This window comes from Mustela erminea, chromosome 1 (genome assembly GCF_009829155.1).
Source record: "Mustela erminea isolate mMusErm1 chromosome 1, mMusErm1.Pri, whole genome shotgun sequence".
NCBI classification, from domain to species: domain Eukaryota; kingdom Metazoa; phylum Chordata; class Mammalia; order Carnivora; family Mustelidae; genus Mustela; species Mustela erminea.
In genome coordinates, this window is record NC_045614.1 from 165,186,234 (window position 1) to 165,202,147 (window position 15,914).

At 35.7% G+C, this 15,914-nt stretch overlaps 1 protein-coding gene across 6 annotated transcripts in view; it reads left to right on the forward strand.

Moving 5' to 3' along the window:
- Positions 1-15,914, forward strand: part of CD47 (CD47 molecule) — a 47,405-nt gene that overhangs the window by 21,615 nt on the left and 9,876 nt on the right. For all 6 annotated transcript variants that reach the window (XR_004287245.1, XR_004287246.1, XM_032349930.1 and 3 more), the window contains exons 4-7: positions 10,112-10,219; positions 11,590-11,682; positions 12,716-12,808; positions 13,829-13,921. Coding sequence is in view for 4 of the 6 variants with exons in the window: in XM_032349930.1 (XP_032205821.1) it covers positions 10,112-10,219; positions 11,590-11,682; positions 12,716-12,808; positions 13,829-13,921 (387 nt within the window). In the remaining 2 variants the exon portion in view is untranslated. The remainder of the gene's footprint in view (positions 1-10,111; positions 10,220-11,589; positions 11,683-12,715; positions 12,809-13,828; positions 13,922-15,914) is intronic.

Here is a 15,914-nt window from a genome sequence, read left to right on the forward strand (position 1 = left end):
TATTCCTTATCTCCCTATCGTGCAATGAAATGGTCAGACCTTGAAGGACAGCGAACATTTATACAAGGCAAGGTGTGAATACTGCTGATCTCATTTATTTCATTCTGCAACCTTTAAAAAAATGAAAGCTAGTAAAATGTTGTAGTGGATTGGCCTATTGTATATTTCATGAATTTTACTTTTACTCAGAAATCTAAAGTGATGAAAATGGAGGAGAGATGACTGATTATATATTCTGTGGGCTCTGCTCAATGTGTGGCACTCTGGAAAATGCTCTGTGATTTCAAAGCTGTTCTCAGCTTTTGTCTAAAACAAACGAAAGGGAAGAAAGGGCTAACAGTGACAACTGTCAAGATATTTCACAACTTTTATTTTCAAAAAAAGTGTCTAGACTTCTTGTGGAAATTTTCTTAGAATTTTGGTAAGCCTTTTATATCACAAAAAAGACTGATAGAGCATCAAGACCTATTCAGTCTTTCCTGGTGTTGGAGAAAGCCTTTATCTCTATTGGCAGACCCAGGCCTTAAGCCCATGTCATATGATTGAGGTAGAGAATAGCTTTTTCTTAAGATTATGAAATTTTTTCACAGTAGTGTGATTTGTTGCATTTAGATTGGTTGAAGTTTGCTGACCATGGCATTATCATTAGTGACATTGTTTTTATTGTCTGAACCAGAAAATATCAGCCATATTTTTACAAAATAAGCTTTATAATTTTTCTGACTTAAAGAATAAATATCACTTTAGAACCCCTTATACAATATAAGAAATTATGGAGCAGAAACAAAAATCTGAAGTCCCCCAACATGGAAATAAATTATTGGTGTATTCTAGTGTGTTTCCTCCTTCCCCTTCATTTTTTTTCCTATGCATTTTTGTTATGTTTCTTTAAAAAAGAAAACTGTAAATGGACATATAGAACTTATATACATATATCCTGAATTTCCCCCTTGTTTTCAGAAATCTTTTTATAGCTGCCTATATTCTAATTTACTTAACTCTCATCTTGATAGATATTAAGGATGTTTCCAATTTTTTTTGATACTATGGAAATAATTCTGCTAAAGATATGTAAGACTGGAAAAGGCAGAGATATTTTAAGGCTCTTGATACATACTGCCAAAGTGTTTCTTGAAAGTTTGTATCAGTTACTGCAGATGAGAATATCTGTTTTTCACCTCATAATCCTGACATAATTCTAAAATCTTTGCTAATAATTTGATGGGTGAAAAAATCTCGTTTTAATTTTCAGTTTGTGTTAGGTTGAATGCTCTTAAATATTTATTCCACTGATCATATTTTAAAGAACATGCTTCTGAAGCCAAAAAAAAATATCTTGGTGGGAATTTTTTATTTCAGCTCTCCTTAGAACAAGTAAATGTGGGGGGGGGCAGGGTGGAGGCGGGCCTTATGCTTGATTGACTCAGTTTGGACTCCCACAGAAGGTGTTAATGATAAGAGTACCTACATAATTGTGGAACCCTTGCTCTGTAAGATGGATGCTGGTAGCACTGACCTCTGCAGTCACATTTACAGTTCATAGGAACTCAGTGGGGGTAGGTGCCATCGTTATCATTCCTGTTTTGTAGATAAAAACCTGAGGTAGGTTTGACAGTTTGCCCACAGTCTCACAGCTCTTCTCTGGTAGTTCTGGGATTTGAACCAGTGCTGTTTACCACTACATTGTACTACCTCTCTAGTTTATTTTGAATTTATTTTGAGAACTTTTTTTTCCATGAAGAGCGAACCTATATTATCTGGGTACTCATTCTCAGTAGATGAAACTTACTAACAGAGCAGAATGTAGACATACTTTGTTTAATTTCCTCAACAAGTATTTATTGACAGGGTGCCTGTGATTGTTAAGCACGGGGGCTTAGAGCCTCAAGATGTGGAAGTGAAATGCATATTGCCCCTGGCTTTGTAGCACTCACATTTCAGTTGAGGAAACATGTAAGTGTGCATGATCTGTGACCCATTTTGAGGATAGTCATGGATCTAAGTCTACCTTTTTGGGGATACCCTTTCTAAGAGACCTCCTGTTTATGGCCTGGGATTCCACCAAACAGGAGAGCCCTTCTCTTTTCTACTTGTCGTTTAGTGATGTGTTTTTTAGAGTGTGATTATCATAAAGCCCCTGAGTTATTAATAGTAACTCACACCCATGACTTTCACTTTCTGGATTTCTAGTTCTTCTTAATTGTTTCAGGTTACCAGATTACCATTTATGGTCTATATTTGACCACAGGAGGCTTTTCTAGTTCTAGTTCTAATGTCAGTCTTTTGGTGGTTCAGGATTCAACTTGGACTTTCCATAGGCTAACCGTATAGTAAAGAACAGGTTATGCCTTTGTTTTTAGGAGAATGAGTTACTTTCTACCAGAAATGTATTTTGAACTATATCTTAGGATGCCATTGATCCTACTGAAGCCCAAGAAGATTTTTAAACTCCTGAAGCCAAGGAAGGACTTGGTGAGCCCTAGACCATGTTTTGAAGACAAAGATTTCTTACAGGGAAATGTTCCTAAACATGTTTGCCTTTATCTTCAACTTACAAATTTTTAAGCAGAATCTTACTGCTTAGCAAACAACTCAGAGAGAACTTAGAACCAAACACTGAATCTTAACCAAAGTCACAAATCTCTAGTAGTAGTATATTTCAGACACTTTATTTTTGTTCTAAAACAATACCAACTCACAGTTTCCCACATCAATGACAATTAAGTTACTGGCAGATTTCCAGGGTTCTTCTTCCTCAATCTTTGGTAGTACCCCAGGTAATTTCTGTCATTAAGATGTTTGATAAGTGATTTCACGTGTTGCCCACCAAGATCTATAGTTCCTATAGTTTTAAGGAACTGCAACGTTCTGAAATTCTTTGAGTCAGGCATATCTATTTTACTTTTCCTTCCTTTGAACTTGTCTTTACACAAAACTGTGAGACCATAAACATGACCAAGTAAGCGGAAATTCTGCAAAGCAATCAAGAATAAATGCAAAAAAATTACTATTGCTCCATGACCTTTAGAATTTTGGTCAAAACATTAAAAACTCTCTTGCTGTCAGTAATAACACTATTAGGAAATGGGGAAAAAAAAGTAAAACTATTTAGTACATGGTAAATTAAAACATTAGAAACACTGAGAATTAAAGTGTTCCATCAAGAGTAGTTTGAATGGTGCTTGCCTCCTTCTTGTTACATAACTTGGAATACAGAGCAAGCATCTTTTTTTATGCCTCAGTGAATTGTCATACTCCTTTTTAGGTTTGGATCAGCTTCCAACATTTTATCCTTTGCATTTATAGTGTTATACAATATCTCCCAAGAATTTCTTTAAGTGAAGTTTTTTGCCAGAGTCACCACTTCTGGGACATCTGCATTCCTTTTGTCACAGCCTACTCACTGTCCTCATTTATGCCAATAAGTTCACTTTTACTGAGTTTCTCTGACTGTATATCTAGAATCTCTTGAATGGCAGTGTGTTGACATTCCCACAGTCAGCTATTTTGTGATGTCATTTACATTTTATTTGAATCTCACTTCCAAAATTATTACTTTATATTTCTTCATTCTTTAATCTCTGCTGACCCTGTTTCCTCCTTTGATAATCCATCATAAATTTCACATTGATTTATTACTGGGAGACCTGAAGGTCACACCACACGTGCTCTGCTGTCTGCGCATGAACTGAGTAAGAGATGCTCAGTGAGTAGTCACCAACAGTCTTTGAAAGAAGTGACATGATTGGTCACTGATCATGATGCACATCTGTTATTAATGGGGTGATTTGTGGACTGAAGAGAGAGCAGTGAAGTTTGTGTCTCATGCAAGTCCTCATTTAATCCATTGTGGTGTCGTGGTAGCTGAAATTTGTACTGTGATTTGGGGGCATCTGTGTTATTTAGCTAAACCATGGTAACTGAAATTCAGAAATACTGGAAGTGGACCAAGCGAGGACCGCTGTAATTTATTTCAAACGCATGCATTCTACGCATCCCTCCTGTCCTTTTCTAACTTTTGTCATCCTTTCTCAAGGTTATTCCACAAAGATTTTGGTTACTTCTCAGAGGCATTTGGTTTGTATGTTCATGTAGAAATCATTGTTGGGAAATTCAAGGAAAAAATTCCTCACAACAGCCTTGAGATCCTACTAGGTCCTTGAATCCAGTTTTTAGGACCAGCTTTTAAGTACTGAAAGTAATTAGATCATGAGCACATATAAAGAGAATGTAAAGGGACAGGGAGTGTCTTTGTAGATTAGAAAAATCATTCTGAAGAAGTGAGGGTGACTTGCACCAGGAAAGTTCTGTCCAGGAAGGTAAAATATCATCACAATAAATAATACTACAAAGAGTCATTCTGTGACCTGGTTGATGGATTCTATTAATAGGACTTTGTTATTACGTTTACTCTGAATTCTGTTCAATAATCTTGAACTTCCAGTGCTTTCCCTTGGTCCTCACCACATAATTATCACACTTATGTTATTACATGTTGTTAGGCCCTGGTGTTATTGTAGGAGGTACTGAACAAAACTAGAACTCGGCAATGTACTCTTGTAGGAATGCAGTTGTTATTCCTTTGGGCTTTTCCAAATGCAAACGTCCCAACTTCCTGCCTACATTCTGAACTGATGGCACCATCCACAAGACCAAGTGTACATTTGGAACCAAGAAAAGGAAGTTAGTGTGTCGGACATCTTCTCCTTTGATCTTCTGTATTCAAAGTACTTACTGCATGGTGCCTGGGCTCTTTTTTTATTTCTGGGTTCTTTGACCAGGCATGTGTCATTATTCATGTTTACACAATTGTTTCATCAAAGCCAGTTGGGTAGTGTATGGAGTTTATTGTAAGATTCTTTTCCTTGCCTTTTGGCAAGTAATCAGCATTAATGTTCCTTTTTCTCCAGCACCAGATTCGCAAAGCCTTCATTGTTTTGTTTGTTTTTTGTTTCGTTTTTTTTTAACGAGCATATTAAATTTTATAAAACAATAATTTAAATTAAATATTAATTTAATTTAATTTGAAATTAAATATATATTAAAAACTTTGAAATTGTAATATCACTTTGAAAGTGATCAGATGAGCTTTACTGATTGAAAAACAACATTGATTTGCAACTTAACAGATACCAAAGAGATCCTACAATTACTCTCCTAGAGTTATCAGAAAATAGCACTATAATAATGAAATCAAACAAATCTCCCTTTATGATTTATTCTTAATCTAGTATAAATAGGCTGAGGTCTGTGTAGACCTATATGGGCATATTGAATCTCATCTTTAGGGATGAAAGGGCATGAAAACTAAGGTGGTAGATTTTATTTGATTTCCAGGTTGATCTGGTAATTTCACTAGATTTTGTCACCCACAAACCTACATTTTATTTTATATGTCTTTTATATCGGTTACAAGGAGACAAGAAAACTTAATGGAGTATCTATTTATAACATTAGCTGTTACTTCAGGTAGTAGACAGACTGTCATTTTTTTATTCACATGAATTTGAAGATTAAATACATAAAGGGGCTTTTTTAGGCTAGGTTAAACATACTTTTTATTTATTGAATTGGGAAAGAACATCAGAGAGTGTCATTCCATCCTCACTCCTGCTTCTTGCCAAAACACACACACACACACACACACACACACGCACACAAATGTAAGGGCCTTGAGGCAGGAGTATTTGGATTTGGTTATTTTGTTCAATGCCAGGATTTAGAATAGTGATTATCACCTAGTAGGTGCATAATCAATTATTGTTACATAATCCTCTATTTGTGCCTTGATTTAGTTGATATGATTTGGGCTAATAAAATGGTCTGCTACATTGTAGGTGCATAGTAAATATTTCTAAAACAAATGAATTAATCGGGACGCCTGGGTGGCTCAGTTGGTTGGACAACTGCCTTTGGCTCAGGTTATGAGCCCGGAGTCCCGGGATCGAGTCCCACATCGGGCTCCCAGCTCCATGGGGAGTCTGCTTCTCCCTCTGACCTTCTCCTCGCTCATGCTCTCTCTCACTGTCTCTCTCTCTCAAATAAATAAATAAAATCTTTAAAAAAAAAAAAACAAATGAATTAATCAACCTAGCTCATTTCTGAGAAGTACTTGCTATACTTAATTATTTTATAGAAGGTATAAAAGGGGAAATTTTTAGAATTCCTAATTTGTTGTAAAAACTGTGATTGTTTCCTTATATATTTGCTATTCCTTTGTGGCAGCATTAGGGTTATAAGTTTGTGTTAAAAATATACATGCTGCCAACACCAAATGCTGATGAGGACCTGGAACAGCAGGAACTCTCACTCACCACTGATGGGAATGCAGAGTGGTGTGGCCACTTTGGAAAAGAGTTTGGCAGCTTATTACAAAACTAAACATATTCTTTCTGTATGACCTGGCATTGTGCTCCTTGGTATTTATCCACATGGAGTTGAAAACTTATGTCCATACAGAAACCTACACACTGATATTTATAGCAGTTCTTCTGTTGGGCAGTAGGTGAATGGATAAATTAACTGCAGTACACCCATGCAGTGGACTGTTAGCAGTAAAAAGAAATGAGCTGTCAAGTCATGAAAAGGCATGGAGGAGACTTAAATACATATTAAAAGAAGTCAGTCTGAAAGGCTACATGGGTGTCCTTATACACTTACCCAGAGCATACAACATGAAGGCTGAACCCTAAGGGAAACCAGGGATGTTGGATGATTATGATGTGTCAGTGTAGGCTCATGCTTGGTAGAAAATGTACCGTTCTGGTGAGTGATGGTAATAATGGGGAAAGCTATGTATGTGTGGGTATAGGGGATATAGCAGACTCCCTGTACCTCCCTCTCAGTTTTTTCAGAAACCTAAAACTATACTAAAAAAAATTAAGTCTTAAAAAAGTGTAAATAGTGTTATTGCTCATATTTTATTTGCATATTGATTTAAGTACTTTTGGCTGAAGAGAAATCTTTTAAAGCGTTACTGATTTTATTTATTTATTTATTTTTCCTATCTATCTATCTATTTATTTATTTAAAAATTCTTTTTAGAGTGAGTACAAGTAGGGGGTGGGGGCAGAGTGGGAGGGAGAGAATCTTAAGCAGACTCCACACTGAGCATGGAGCCCAACGCCAGGCTTAATCTCACGATCCTGAGTTCAGGACTTGAGCCAAATGATGCTTAGTCGACTGAAGCATCCAGGCACCCTAAAGCATACTGTTTTTTAAAATTACATAGATTGTCTTGCCAAACAGTGAGGGGGTTTGATAAAAGCCAGCAGTGAAGGGCACGTTATATTATGTTTATTTTAATGCTAAGTGTTCAGGAAATTACTTGAATTTGTTTTCTTTTTTACATTTACAGTTTTGATAGATTTGATAAATAAGGGTAGGTCTACTTAATAATGGACTAGAAAAAAATCACCAATAACAGATTCTTGAGATTATTGAGTTCTCTGGCATCTGTATCAGATTTCTGACACTTTAGCTATACTGAAAAATTGACAGCTGAGTTAGCAACATGATATCTTCTCCACACTTATTGGGGGACCTACATAGGTATCATCATAAGCAAGAAAATGAGTTAGAAGAAACTCTTTTTAAAGGTTTGCTAAAGAAAACGTGAAGATACTCTTTGATTGCCTATAGTTGCATAAGTTAGACCCCACTGATATATCTGATAGAAATGGCTGCTTAATTTAAGGAAGAGGAAGGTAGCCTTGAGAAGAAATAGTAGTTGAACCAATTAACAAGAACAGTTACATTCAACATGGAGTGTATTTATATGCCAATGTTTGAAAAGTCTATTCTATGGTAAAACACTGACAATAGTAGCATTTGCTGATGGTTTATTTTTGTGGCTATTGTTGTTTATTTTGTGACATTGTTTTTCTCCTACAGCTCTTCTAAGTCTGAAAAGGCAGAATTTTATATGAAGTTCACACTCTGATTTTTAAGAATGATATGTCTGCCTTTTTGCGTGAACTTCTACTATACTCCAAGGTGGAATTTTTGCTGCTTGATTTTAGTAGCTCTTCTGTGTGTTGAATTAAACCTGTAAGAGTCTCATAAATGTTTTATTGATTGTGAAGTACATTTGAAACACAGCTTCTATTTTACAACCCCTTTGCAGAACTTTCAAATTCTATTTAGGTAATAGTATGTGTAGGTCTAAATGGAAAGACTGACCTATGTCCATGTCTAGAGAAAGTTTTTGTTTTTTTTTTTAACCATGTTTGTGCCTTTTGTGACCTATACTTGGAATTTCATCCTAGACAGTGTTTGAGCTTAGAAAATAGGAAAGATGTGACAATCTGTGCCCTATAATAAGTCAGGAACATGACTGAGTCATAGTCATCTAAGTTTCAAGGCCAGATGGATCAAATGAAAGCTTGGGGAACTTGCCAAATTGATTCTCACTCTTTTCTGATGAATGTGGATTCAGTTACTCTGCTTCAGGGAGGATTATTGCTTAGTCCTCCATCTCCCCCTAAGAGACTAAAGTTGAGGTTAGAATCTAAAGGATGATTGCCACCTAAAATAGGTGGAGATGTAAAAAACCTCTGGGTGCCTGCATCTTACCTTAACATTTTTAACCATAGATTACAGTGGAACCTAAGGTTCCACTGTATAATACCTTACATGTAGATTTTGTTGGGGTCATTTAGGGGTTTATTTATTCTTTTTAGTATTTTTGACCATTTGTCATTTTAATGGAAACAAGATAAATGCTAAATACACCAGTTAAAAATTCTCCCCCTCAGGACACTCATTGACTACTGGTGTAGAAAATATTGTGTGTATGAAACAGCAGAATTTCAGTCATACACTCTGCTACTCAGTCTGCTTTTAGGTTGCTTTTATCACCTTTCGTGGTGAAAGATTAACTTTAATATTAACTAAAACAAAACCCAAAAGGTGAATATATAGGAAAAGGAATACAGTTAACTCTTGAACATGATTTTGAATTCTGTGGGTCCACTTATATGTGGATTTTTTATGGTTCAGTACCATAAATGTATTTTCCCTTCTTTATGATTTTCTTAATAACATTTTCCTTTCTCTAGCTTACTTTATTTATTATAAGAATATAGTACTTACAGTATTATTTATTATAAGAATACAGTATTTACAGTATTTTCCTTTCTCTAGCTTACTTTATTATAAGAACACAGTATCTAATACATATACAAAATATGTGTTACTTGACTTTATGTTACTGGTAAGGCTTCTGGTCAACAGTGGCTATTAGTTGTGAAGTTTTGAGGGAGTCAGAAGTTATACTCAGATTTTAAGGGGCAACTATAATATAATATTTTTAAGCTTATCTATTATGTTGTTTCAGGGAAGGTACCAGATACTTGACAGTAGAGCTAGCATCAGAAATAGTAACATGTATGACTAGTGCTATTATTTGTGGTTTATTTTCAAGAAATTATTTTAATTGAACAATTAAGCATCTTCTGCCATCAGGATATCAAGAGGGTATGAGTTGTCCAGTGTTGATTCTGCTTTTTCAAAACAAAATTATCTAGAATTCCAAATGCTTTCCTAATTTTATAAAGGTGAAATAAATTTCTCTTTTTCTCAGTATTATTAAATAGCCAGCTATTTCTCATCAGTGTTATGTATATCAGTTGTAAACCTGAGACAGTTTTCTTCCTCAGGGAACATTTAATAATGTCTGGAGATATTTTTGATTGACAGCACTGGGGCGCTGTTGATGGCATATAGTGAGTAGAAGCCAGCGATATTACTAAACATTGTATAATACACGGAACGGCCCCCCTCCCCCTCATGCCCAAGGAGTTATCTGGCCCGAAATGTTAATAATACCTTAATTGAGAAAGCTTGATATATATAACTTCATTCCTTAAAGTGTAGGAGAATAAAGTATCACCTTTAAATTCATTTTCCATATGTATACTACCGTGACAATATTTAGACATTGACTTATTATGAAAAGGATTTGAGGTGGCTTGACATGATATGAAGGAGTTGTTCCTGAAGGATTATTCAATTATAGTAAGTTATCATCTTGTCCCTGCACTTTATAAGTTACAGAAGTGGCTTTGCTTTTTGTGATTTGGCTCATGTAATTCTTTGTTTTCTTTTTAAGCAATTAAATATAAATCCAGTCTTGTGAAGGAGAAAACCATTCTTTTATTTGTTGGTGGACTAGTGCTCACTATAGTTGTCATTGTCGGAGCCATTCTTTTCGTCCCAGGTAAGAAATGCGGTTATCTGAGGGAGACAGGGTTAATGGAGATGGCCAGGTTGGGGGCAGGGAGGTGTTAGTTTCCTAGGGCTGCTGTAACACATAACCACAAAGTGAGCGTCCTAAAACAGTAGAAATTTTCTCACAGTTCTGGAGTTCATAAATCTGAAATAAAGATGTCATCAGTGCCATAATCCCTCCTGAGGCTCTAGGGGAGAATCCATTTTTTGTCTCTTCTAGCTTCTGGTGTTTGCTGGCAGTCTGCAGCTCCTTGGCTTGTGGTGCCATAATTCCAGTTTCTGCCTCCATGGTGTCTTTGTCAAATCTCCCTCTGCCTCTGTCTTACAAAGACACTTGTCATTGCATTTAGGGCCAACCTGGATAAACCAGGGTGAACTCCTCCTTTCAGGATCCATAACTTAATCATCCTTTGCTATATAATGTAACACTCTTTTGCCACATAAGTTAATATTCACAGATTCTGGGGATTTGGAGGTAGGCATATCTTTACGGCCATCATTCAACCCACTGTAGAGGCAAACTTCATTTGCCAAGACATGGAAGTGGGAATGAATGTGGGAAGTCTGTCCGAAACCACTTGTGTTCAGAGGATGGGAATGGGAGTGGAAAGAAAGGGTATGTTGCACATGGAGAGATGGCAAAGATAGCGTGGGACCCACAATGTAGACTGAAGATAGCCATTGTCATTTTTTTTTTTTAAGATTTTATTTATTTATTTGACAGAGAGAGAGATCACAAGTAGGCGGAGAGGCAGGCAGAGAGAGAGAAGGAAGCAGGCTCCCTGCAGAACAGAGAGCCCGACGTGGGGCTCCATCCAGGACCCTGAGATCATGACCTGAGCCAAAGGCAGAGACTTTAACCCACTGAGCCACCCAGGCGCCCCGCCATTGTCATTTTTGAGCTGAACGCAGTATAGATATAAGGTTTAGGCACATAAGTTTGGCAGCTCTGTTTGCCTCTGCAGTTAAAACACAGGGAGGAAGGAGGTGAATTCAGAAGATCACTTGAGAGAACAACTGTTTTGACTTTGGGACAGATTGAACCTAGCAAGTGAAGGGAGTGGCAAGAGGTGACTCGAGAGTTTCTCCCTGGAATTCTGTAAGGTAGTTGAAGAGGCAGAGCCAATTCAAGATTTTGACATGTTGAGACTTAGATGTTGGTGTTCACATGTTTTAAGTTTGGTCTTAATCTGAAAATAGTGATTTTGTGTGAAGTTTTGGGAGAAATATATTTTTAAAACTTTTTAGTTTGTAAGAGAAGTATTGGGACTAATACATTTAGTAAGTTTAAGTAATTTAACTTCCTGCAGAGTAGGAAGTATGTCGGATAATATTTTAAATATTTTTTTTTATTAACAGGTGAATATTCAACAAAAAATTCTTGTGGACTTGGTTTAATTGTAATTCCTACAGTGATATTAATATTACTTCAGTACTGTGTGTTTATAATAGGTGAGTATTTGTTATGGCATGATTTTGTCTGCCTTTTTCATTTTAAAATACTTTGGTTGAAATATTTCTTGTATTTTTTTTTTACAACTCAATTAAAAATTGGCTTATTAAAACATTTTCCAAGCTAGTCTTAGTGACATTTTCCCAGTATGGATTAAATTTAAGGTTAGCTTAGGTTTTCAAAGCATTCTGTTATTTTGTAAAAAGTAATTTTCATGTATCTTTGATGCTAGGCAGTGGATTTATCAAATTATGTTATGTAATTTCTTAATGGTTATCTTCATATTTTTATTTCAGCTTTTTCAAATTATAAGTAGATATTCAACATTTTTTTTTTTTGCTAAGCCTCTCTGTTAAAAAAATTAGTTCTATAAAATAAGGCTATTAATTGAAAATAGTAGAAATGTATTTCTTTTTGAGTTATTGGCAAATTTTAACATTGTAGTTTTAAAAGATGATACAGATATCCAACCTATAGTTGATAATAATCTTCATTGCTTTTTTTGGAGTCAGTCACTAACATATTTTTGTCATTATTACAGTCTGGTTTTTTCTATTTGTACATTTAACTCTTGGTCTTAGAGTTTATCCCTGGCTTGATTAAAATTTATTAATTTGTTGCAAAATTGAAGATCTAGCACACAAGACAGAGGTTGTGATGTTTACAATGGCCTGTTTGCAGAACAGTTCTCTCCAGCAGAGCAATTTATGTGCATGTGGCAAAGTCATCCATAATAGCCATTCATACTGTAAAATGCCCAAACGTGGTAAAAGCAGCACTGTTCTAAGATTTTGGGTAAAAAATACCAATTCAGCTGAGCTCAGTGTGAAAATAAAAGACTGCTGAATGTATGAATTTGTAACTAACTACTTGTATGAAAAGGCGAGGTTTAGATCATTGGGAAAGAAGCTACCATCTGACAAGGAAATCCAGAGTCAGCCTTTGGTCACTGGACGTTATTTCTGACTGTACAGAATGCAAGGAGGTGTGATTGCTTCTTACGTGCTCTCAACCCATTCTTTTCTCCTCCAGGTGTTTGGATCTCTCCCTTCACCATTGCCATACTAATACTCCAGGTACTGGGCTATGTGCTTTCTGTGGTTGGACTAAGCCTCTGTGTCTCAGGTAAGGGTTACAGTTCTTCTCTAGTCCCAGTTTGTCTTACTCGGAATTTCTCTTGAACAGCAGTCTTCTTCCTCTTCTTCTTTACCCATTCACCTGCTGAAGGACATCCTGGCTGCGTTCTCTTTTTGATGATTAAGAATAAAGCTACTTATAAACATGTGGGCATGTTTCGGTGTAGACATAGTTTTCAACTTCATTTAAGTAAATACCAAGGAGTGTGATTGCTGGATTGTTAAGAGTATATTTAGTTGTGTAACAAATCACCAAACTGTCTTGCAAAGTGGCCGTGCCATTTTGCATTCCCACCAGCAGTGAATGAGAGTTCCTGTTGCTCCACATACTTGCCAGCATTTGGTGTTGTAAGCTTTTCTTTTTTTAACTCTCATTTTTTTCCCCCGCTGAGAATATAGTGTTTTCCATATTGCCATGAGAATACTGGCTGTATATGGCTTGTGGGCTGATTTTCCTAGCAGCCAAACTGCTATGCCTATATTTGTGGGAGAATTTTTTTTAAATGACCAAGCTCCAGTTGGTTAGAACATCTAGGTTTTACACACTATTTTCCATTAGTCTTGGGATGATAAGGTACATGTTAGACAAATGAAAATTTTTTTCTTTTAATAATTTGGAGTCATTTCACTGACTGAGTTAATAATGAATTTATAGAGATAATTTTTGTTTCTTAGTAATTAGAAAAAGAATTATTCTCCTTAAAACTTGATATATTACTATTATTGCGGGGTCTTTTTAGAAGTTCACTTATTGGGGTACCTGGGTGGCTCAGTGGGTTAAGCCTCTGCCTTCGGCTCGGGTCATGATCCCAGGGTCCTGAGATTGAGCCCCACATTGGAATCTCTGCTCAGCAGGGAGCCTGCTTTCCCCGACCCCCCTGCCCTACCTGCCCCTCTGCCTGCTTGTGATCTCTGTCAAATAAATAAAATCTTTTTAAAAAAATTAGAAAAAATAAAAGTTCACTTATTTCATGTAGGTCTCTAACATGAAATTTCACTATTTTTACAGAGTGCAACCCAGTGCATGGCCCTCTTCTGATTTCAGGTTTGGGTATTATAGCTCTAGCAGAATTACTTGGATTAGTTTATATGAAACTTGTTGGTAAGTCAATCTTATTTTTGTTCACCTATGCTAAGAATTCAAATATATAATTTGGAAAATTCTTTTGCTTGGATCTTACAATTTATGACTAAGGAAATTCATCAGTGTTTCCAAAAATGAGAAAATACCATGAATGCAGCTGTATTTTTTAAATAATAAAATTGGAATGATGTGGGGGTGATGAAAGAGGATAGAGAAGTAATAAGAATTAATGAAAAGTTTAGATTATAAACTAGTTTAAAAGAAAATGGCTTTTGTTTAGAATGTATAGACTTTTTTATACCAACTAAAAAGAGAGAATGTTGAGGATTTAATAGGAAAGAATTTTTAACTGCCCCATTGTTTTTATGAGAACTAGCTCTTTCACAGAGACCCGTTTGTTACTTGCTGTTCTTGCGTACTCTTTATAGACCTTGACACCCCTAAGTAGACAGGTTGAAATTCAAAATCTGTCACTTTTGTTAAAGAACAGTGTCTTCTGACTTTACTTGACTTTTAAACATTTTTAGTTAAAACTAATATAATAAAGATACGGACTTATAAAATTTAGGGACTTACTACCTTTTTAAATATTTATTTAATTGTTTTTAAATAATTCACATGCAGTGTTATGTTAGTTTCAGGTATACAATATAGTGATTCAGCAGTTGTATACATTATGCTCATCATGATGTGTGTCCTTTTGACTTTCATCCCCATCACCTGTTTTACCCATCCCCCCACTCACCTCCCCTCTGGCAACCACCAGTTTGTTTTCTGTAGTTAAGAATCTTATTTTTTGTCTCTTTTTCCTTGTTTGTTTTGTTTCTTAAGTTCTGCATATGAGTGGAATCATATGGTATTTGTCTTTCTCAGACTAACTGACTTCACTTACCATCACACCGCCTAGATCCATCCATGTCGTTTTTATTACTTTTAAAATCAGTTATTAAGAAATGGGGAATTAGCATATTGTTTCTGAACTTTATATTTAATCTGTCAGTTTTCTATATAAATTCTTATTTTATATATAGAGAGGCAGATGCTAGTGTGTTTTCTTATTTAAGCTAAAAAGGTTTCCTATAATTGGTTTACATTAGTATCCCTTTAAAAAATTGTTTTTGTATTTAAGAAGTAAAGCAAACTCTTAAGCATTTGTCAAAATAATCTAAAGTTGCCAAATAATGGAGTAGAAAAAAATCAGTGTTTCTGCTTTAGGTGGACTTTACTGTGTTTCCAAAAATTAATATAAACCTTGAATTGTTATGGTCAAATAATTTTCCATATGACTTATGTAATACTCTCAAAGAAAATTTGCCTTTGTTTCTGAACTTTAGCTTTTACTGATTGATCATATGTAATTTTGTTACATATTCTTTGTCCCTATTTAGTTAATGCTTACTAGATAAAAAAATTAAAATACTTAACTAAAATCTCCCTATCTTTGGTTCATGTGTTCATAAGTCAGAGTCGTTAACTTCAATGAAATTTTCTTAGTTCTTAACTCCTAAGTCCATAATCACAGTGAAGACTTCTCAGCAGAATGGTGTTCATTTGGAGCTGTCAGAAACATCACATTATGAATGTTGATACATACTCTCTTTTTGTTGAGTATTCAGATCACTGTTTGTGTGGTTCTTGAAGATGATGCTCTGGTTATGTTGTTTCTTAAGAATGAGTGCTTGAGAACAGTATGTGTCCTGGAGCATGATGTCATATTAGGTGTCTTTGACTGATAGCTCATTCTTCTTTCTATTCTTCATTATGTGGATCGAACTCGCTTACTCCCACGCTCCCCCCAAGCCTTCCATGTCTAAAGAATGATGCTCAGTAGAGTTGCCAACAAGTGTGGAATGCTGCCTCAGGTGGAAATAGGCATCGTCTAACTGCCACCTCCTTGGCCCTGCTCTCTCCCTTCTCCGTTGTTTATATCCCAAAGAAGTCTGTGAAACCACTGTAGTTATACACATACCGTTCTCACCGTAAAAACCAAACTGAAAGTGAAATCTTGAAA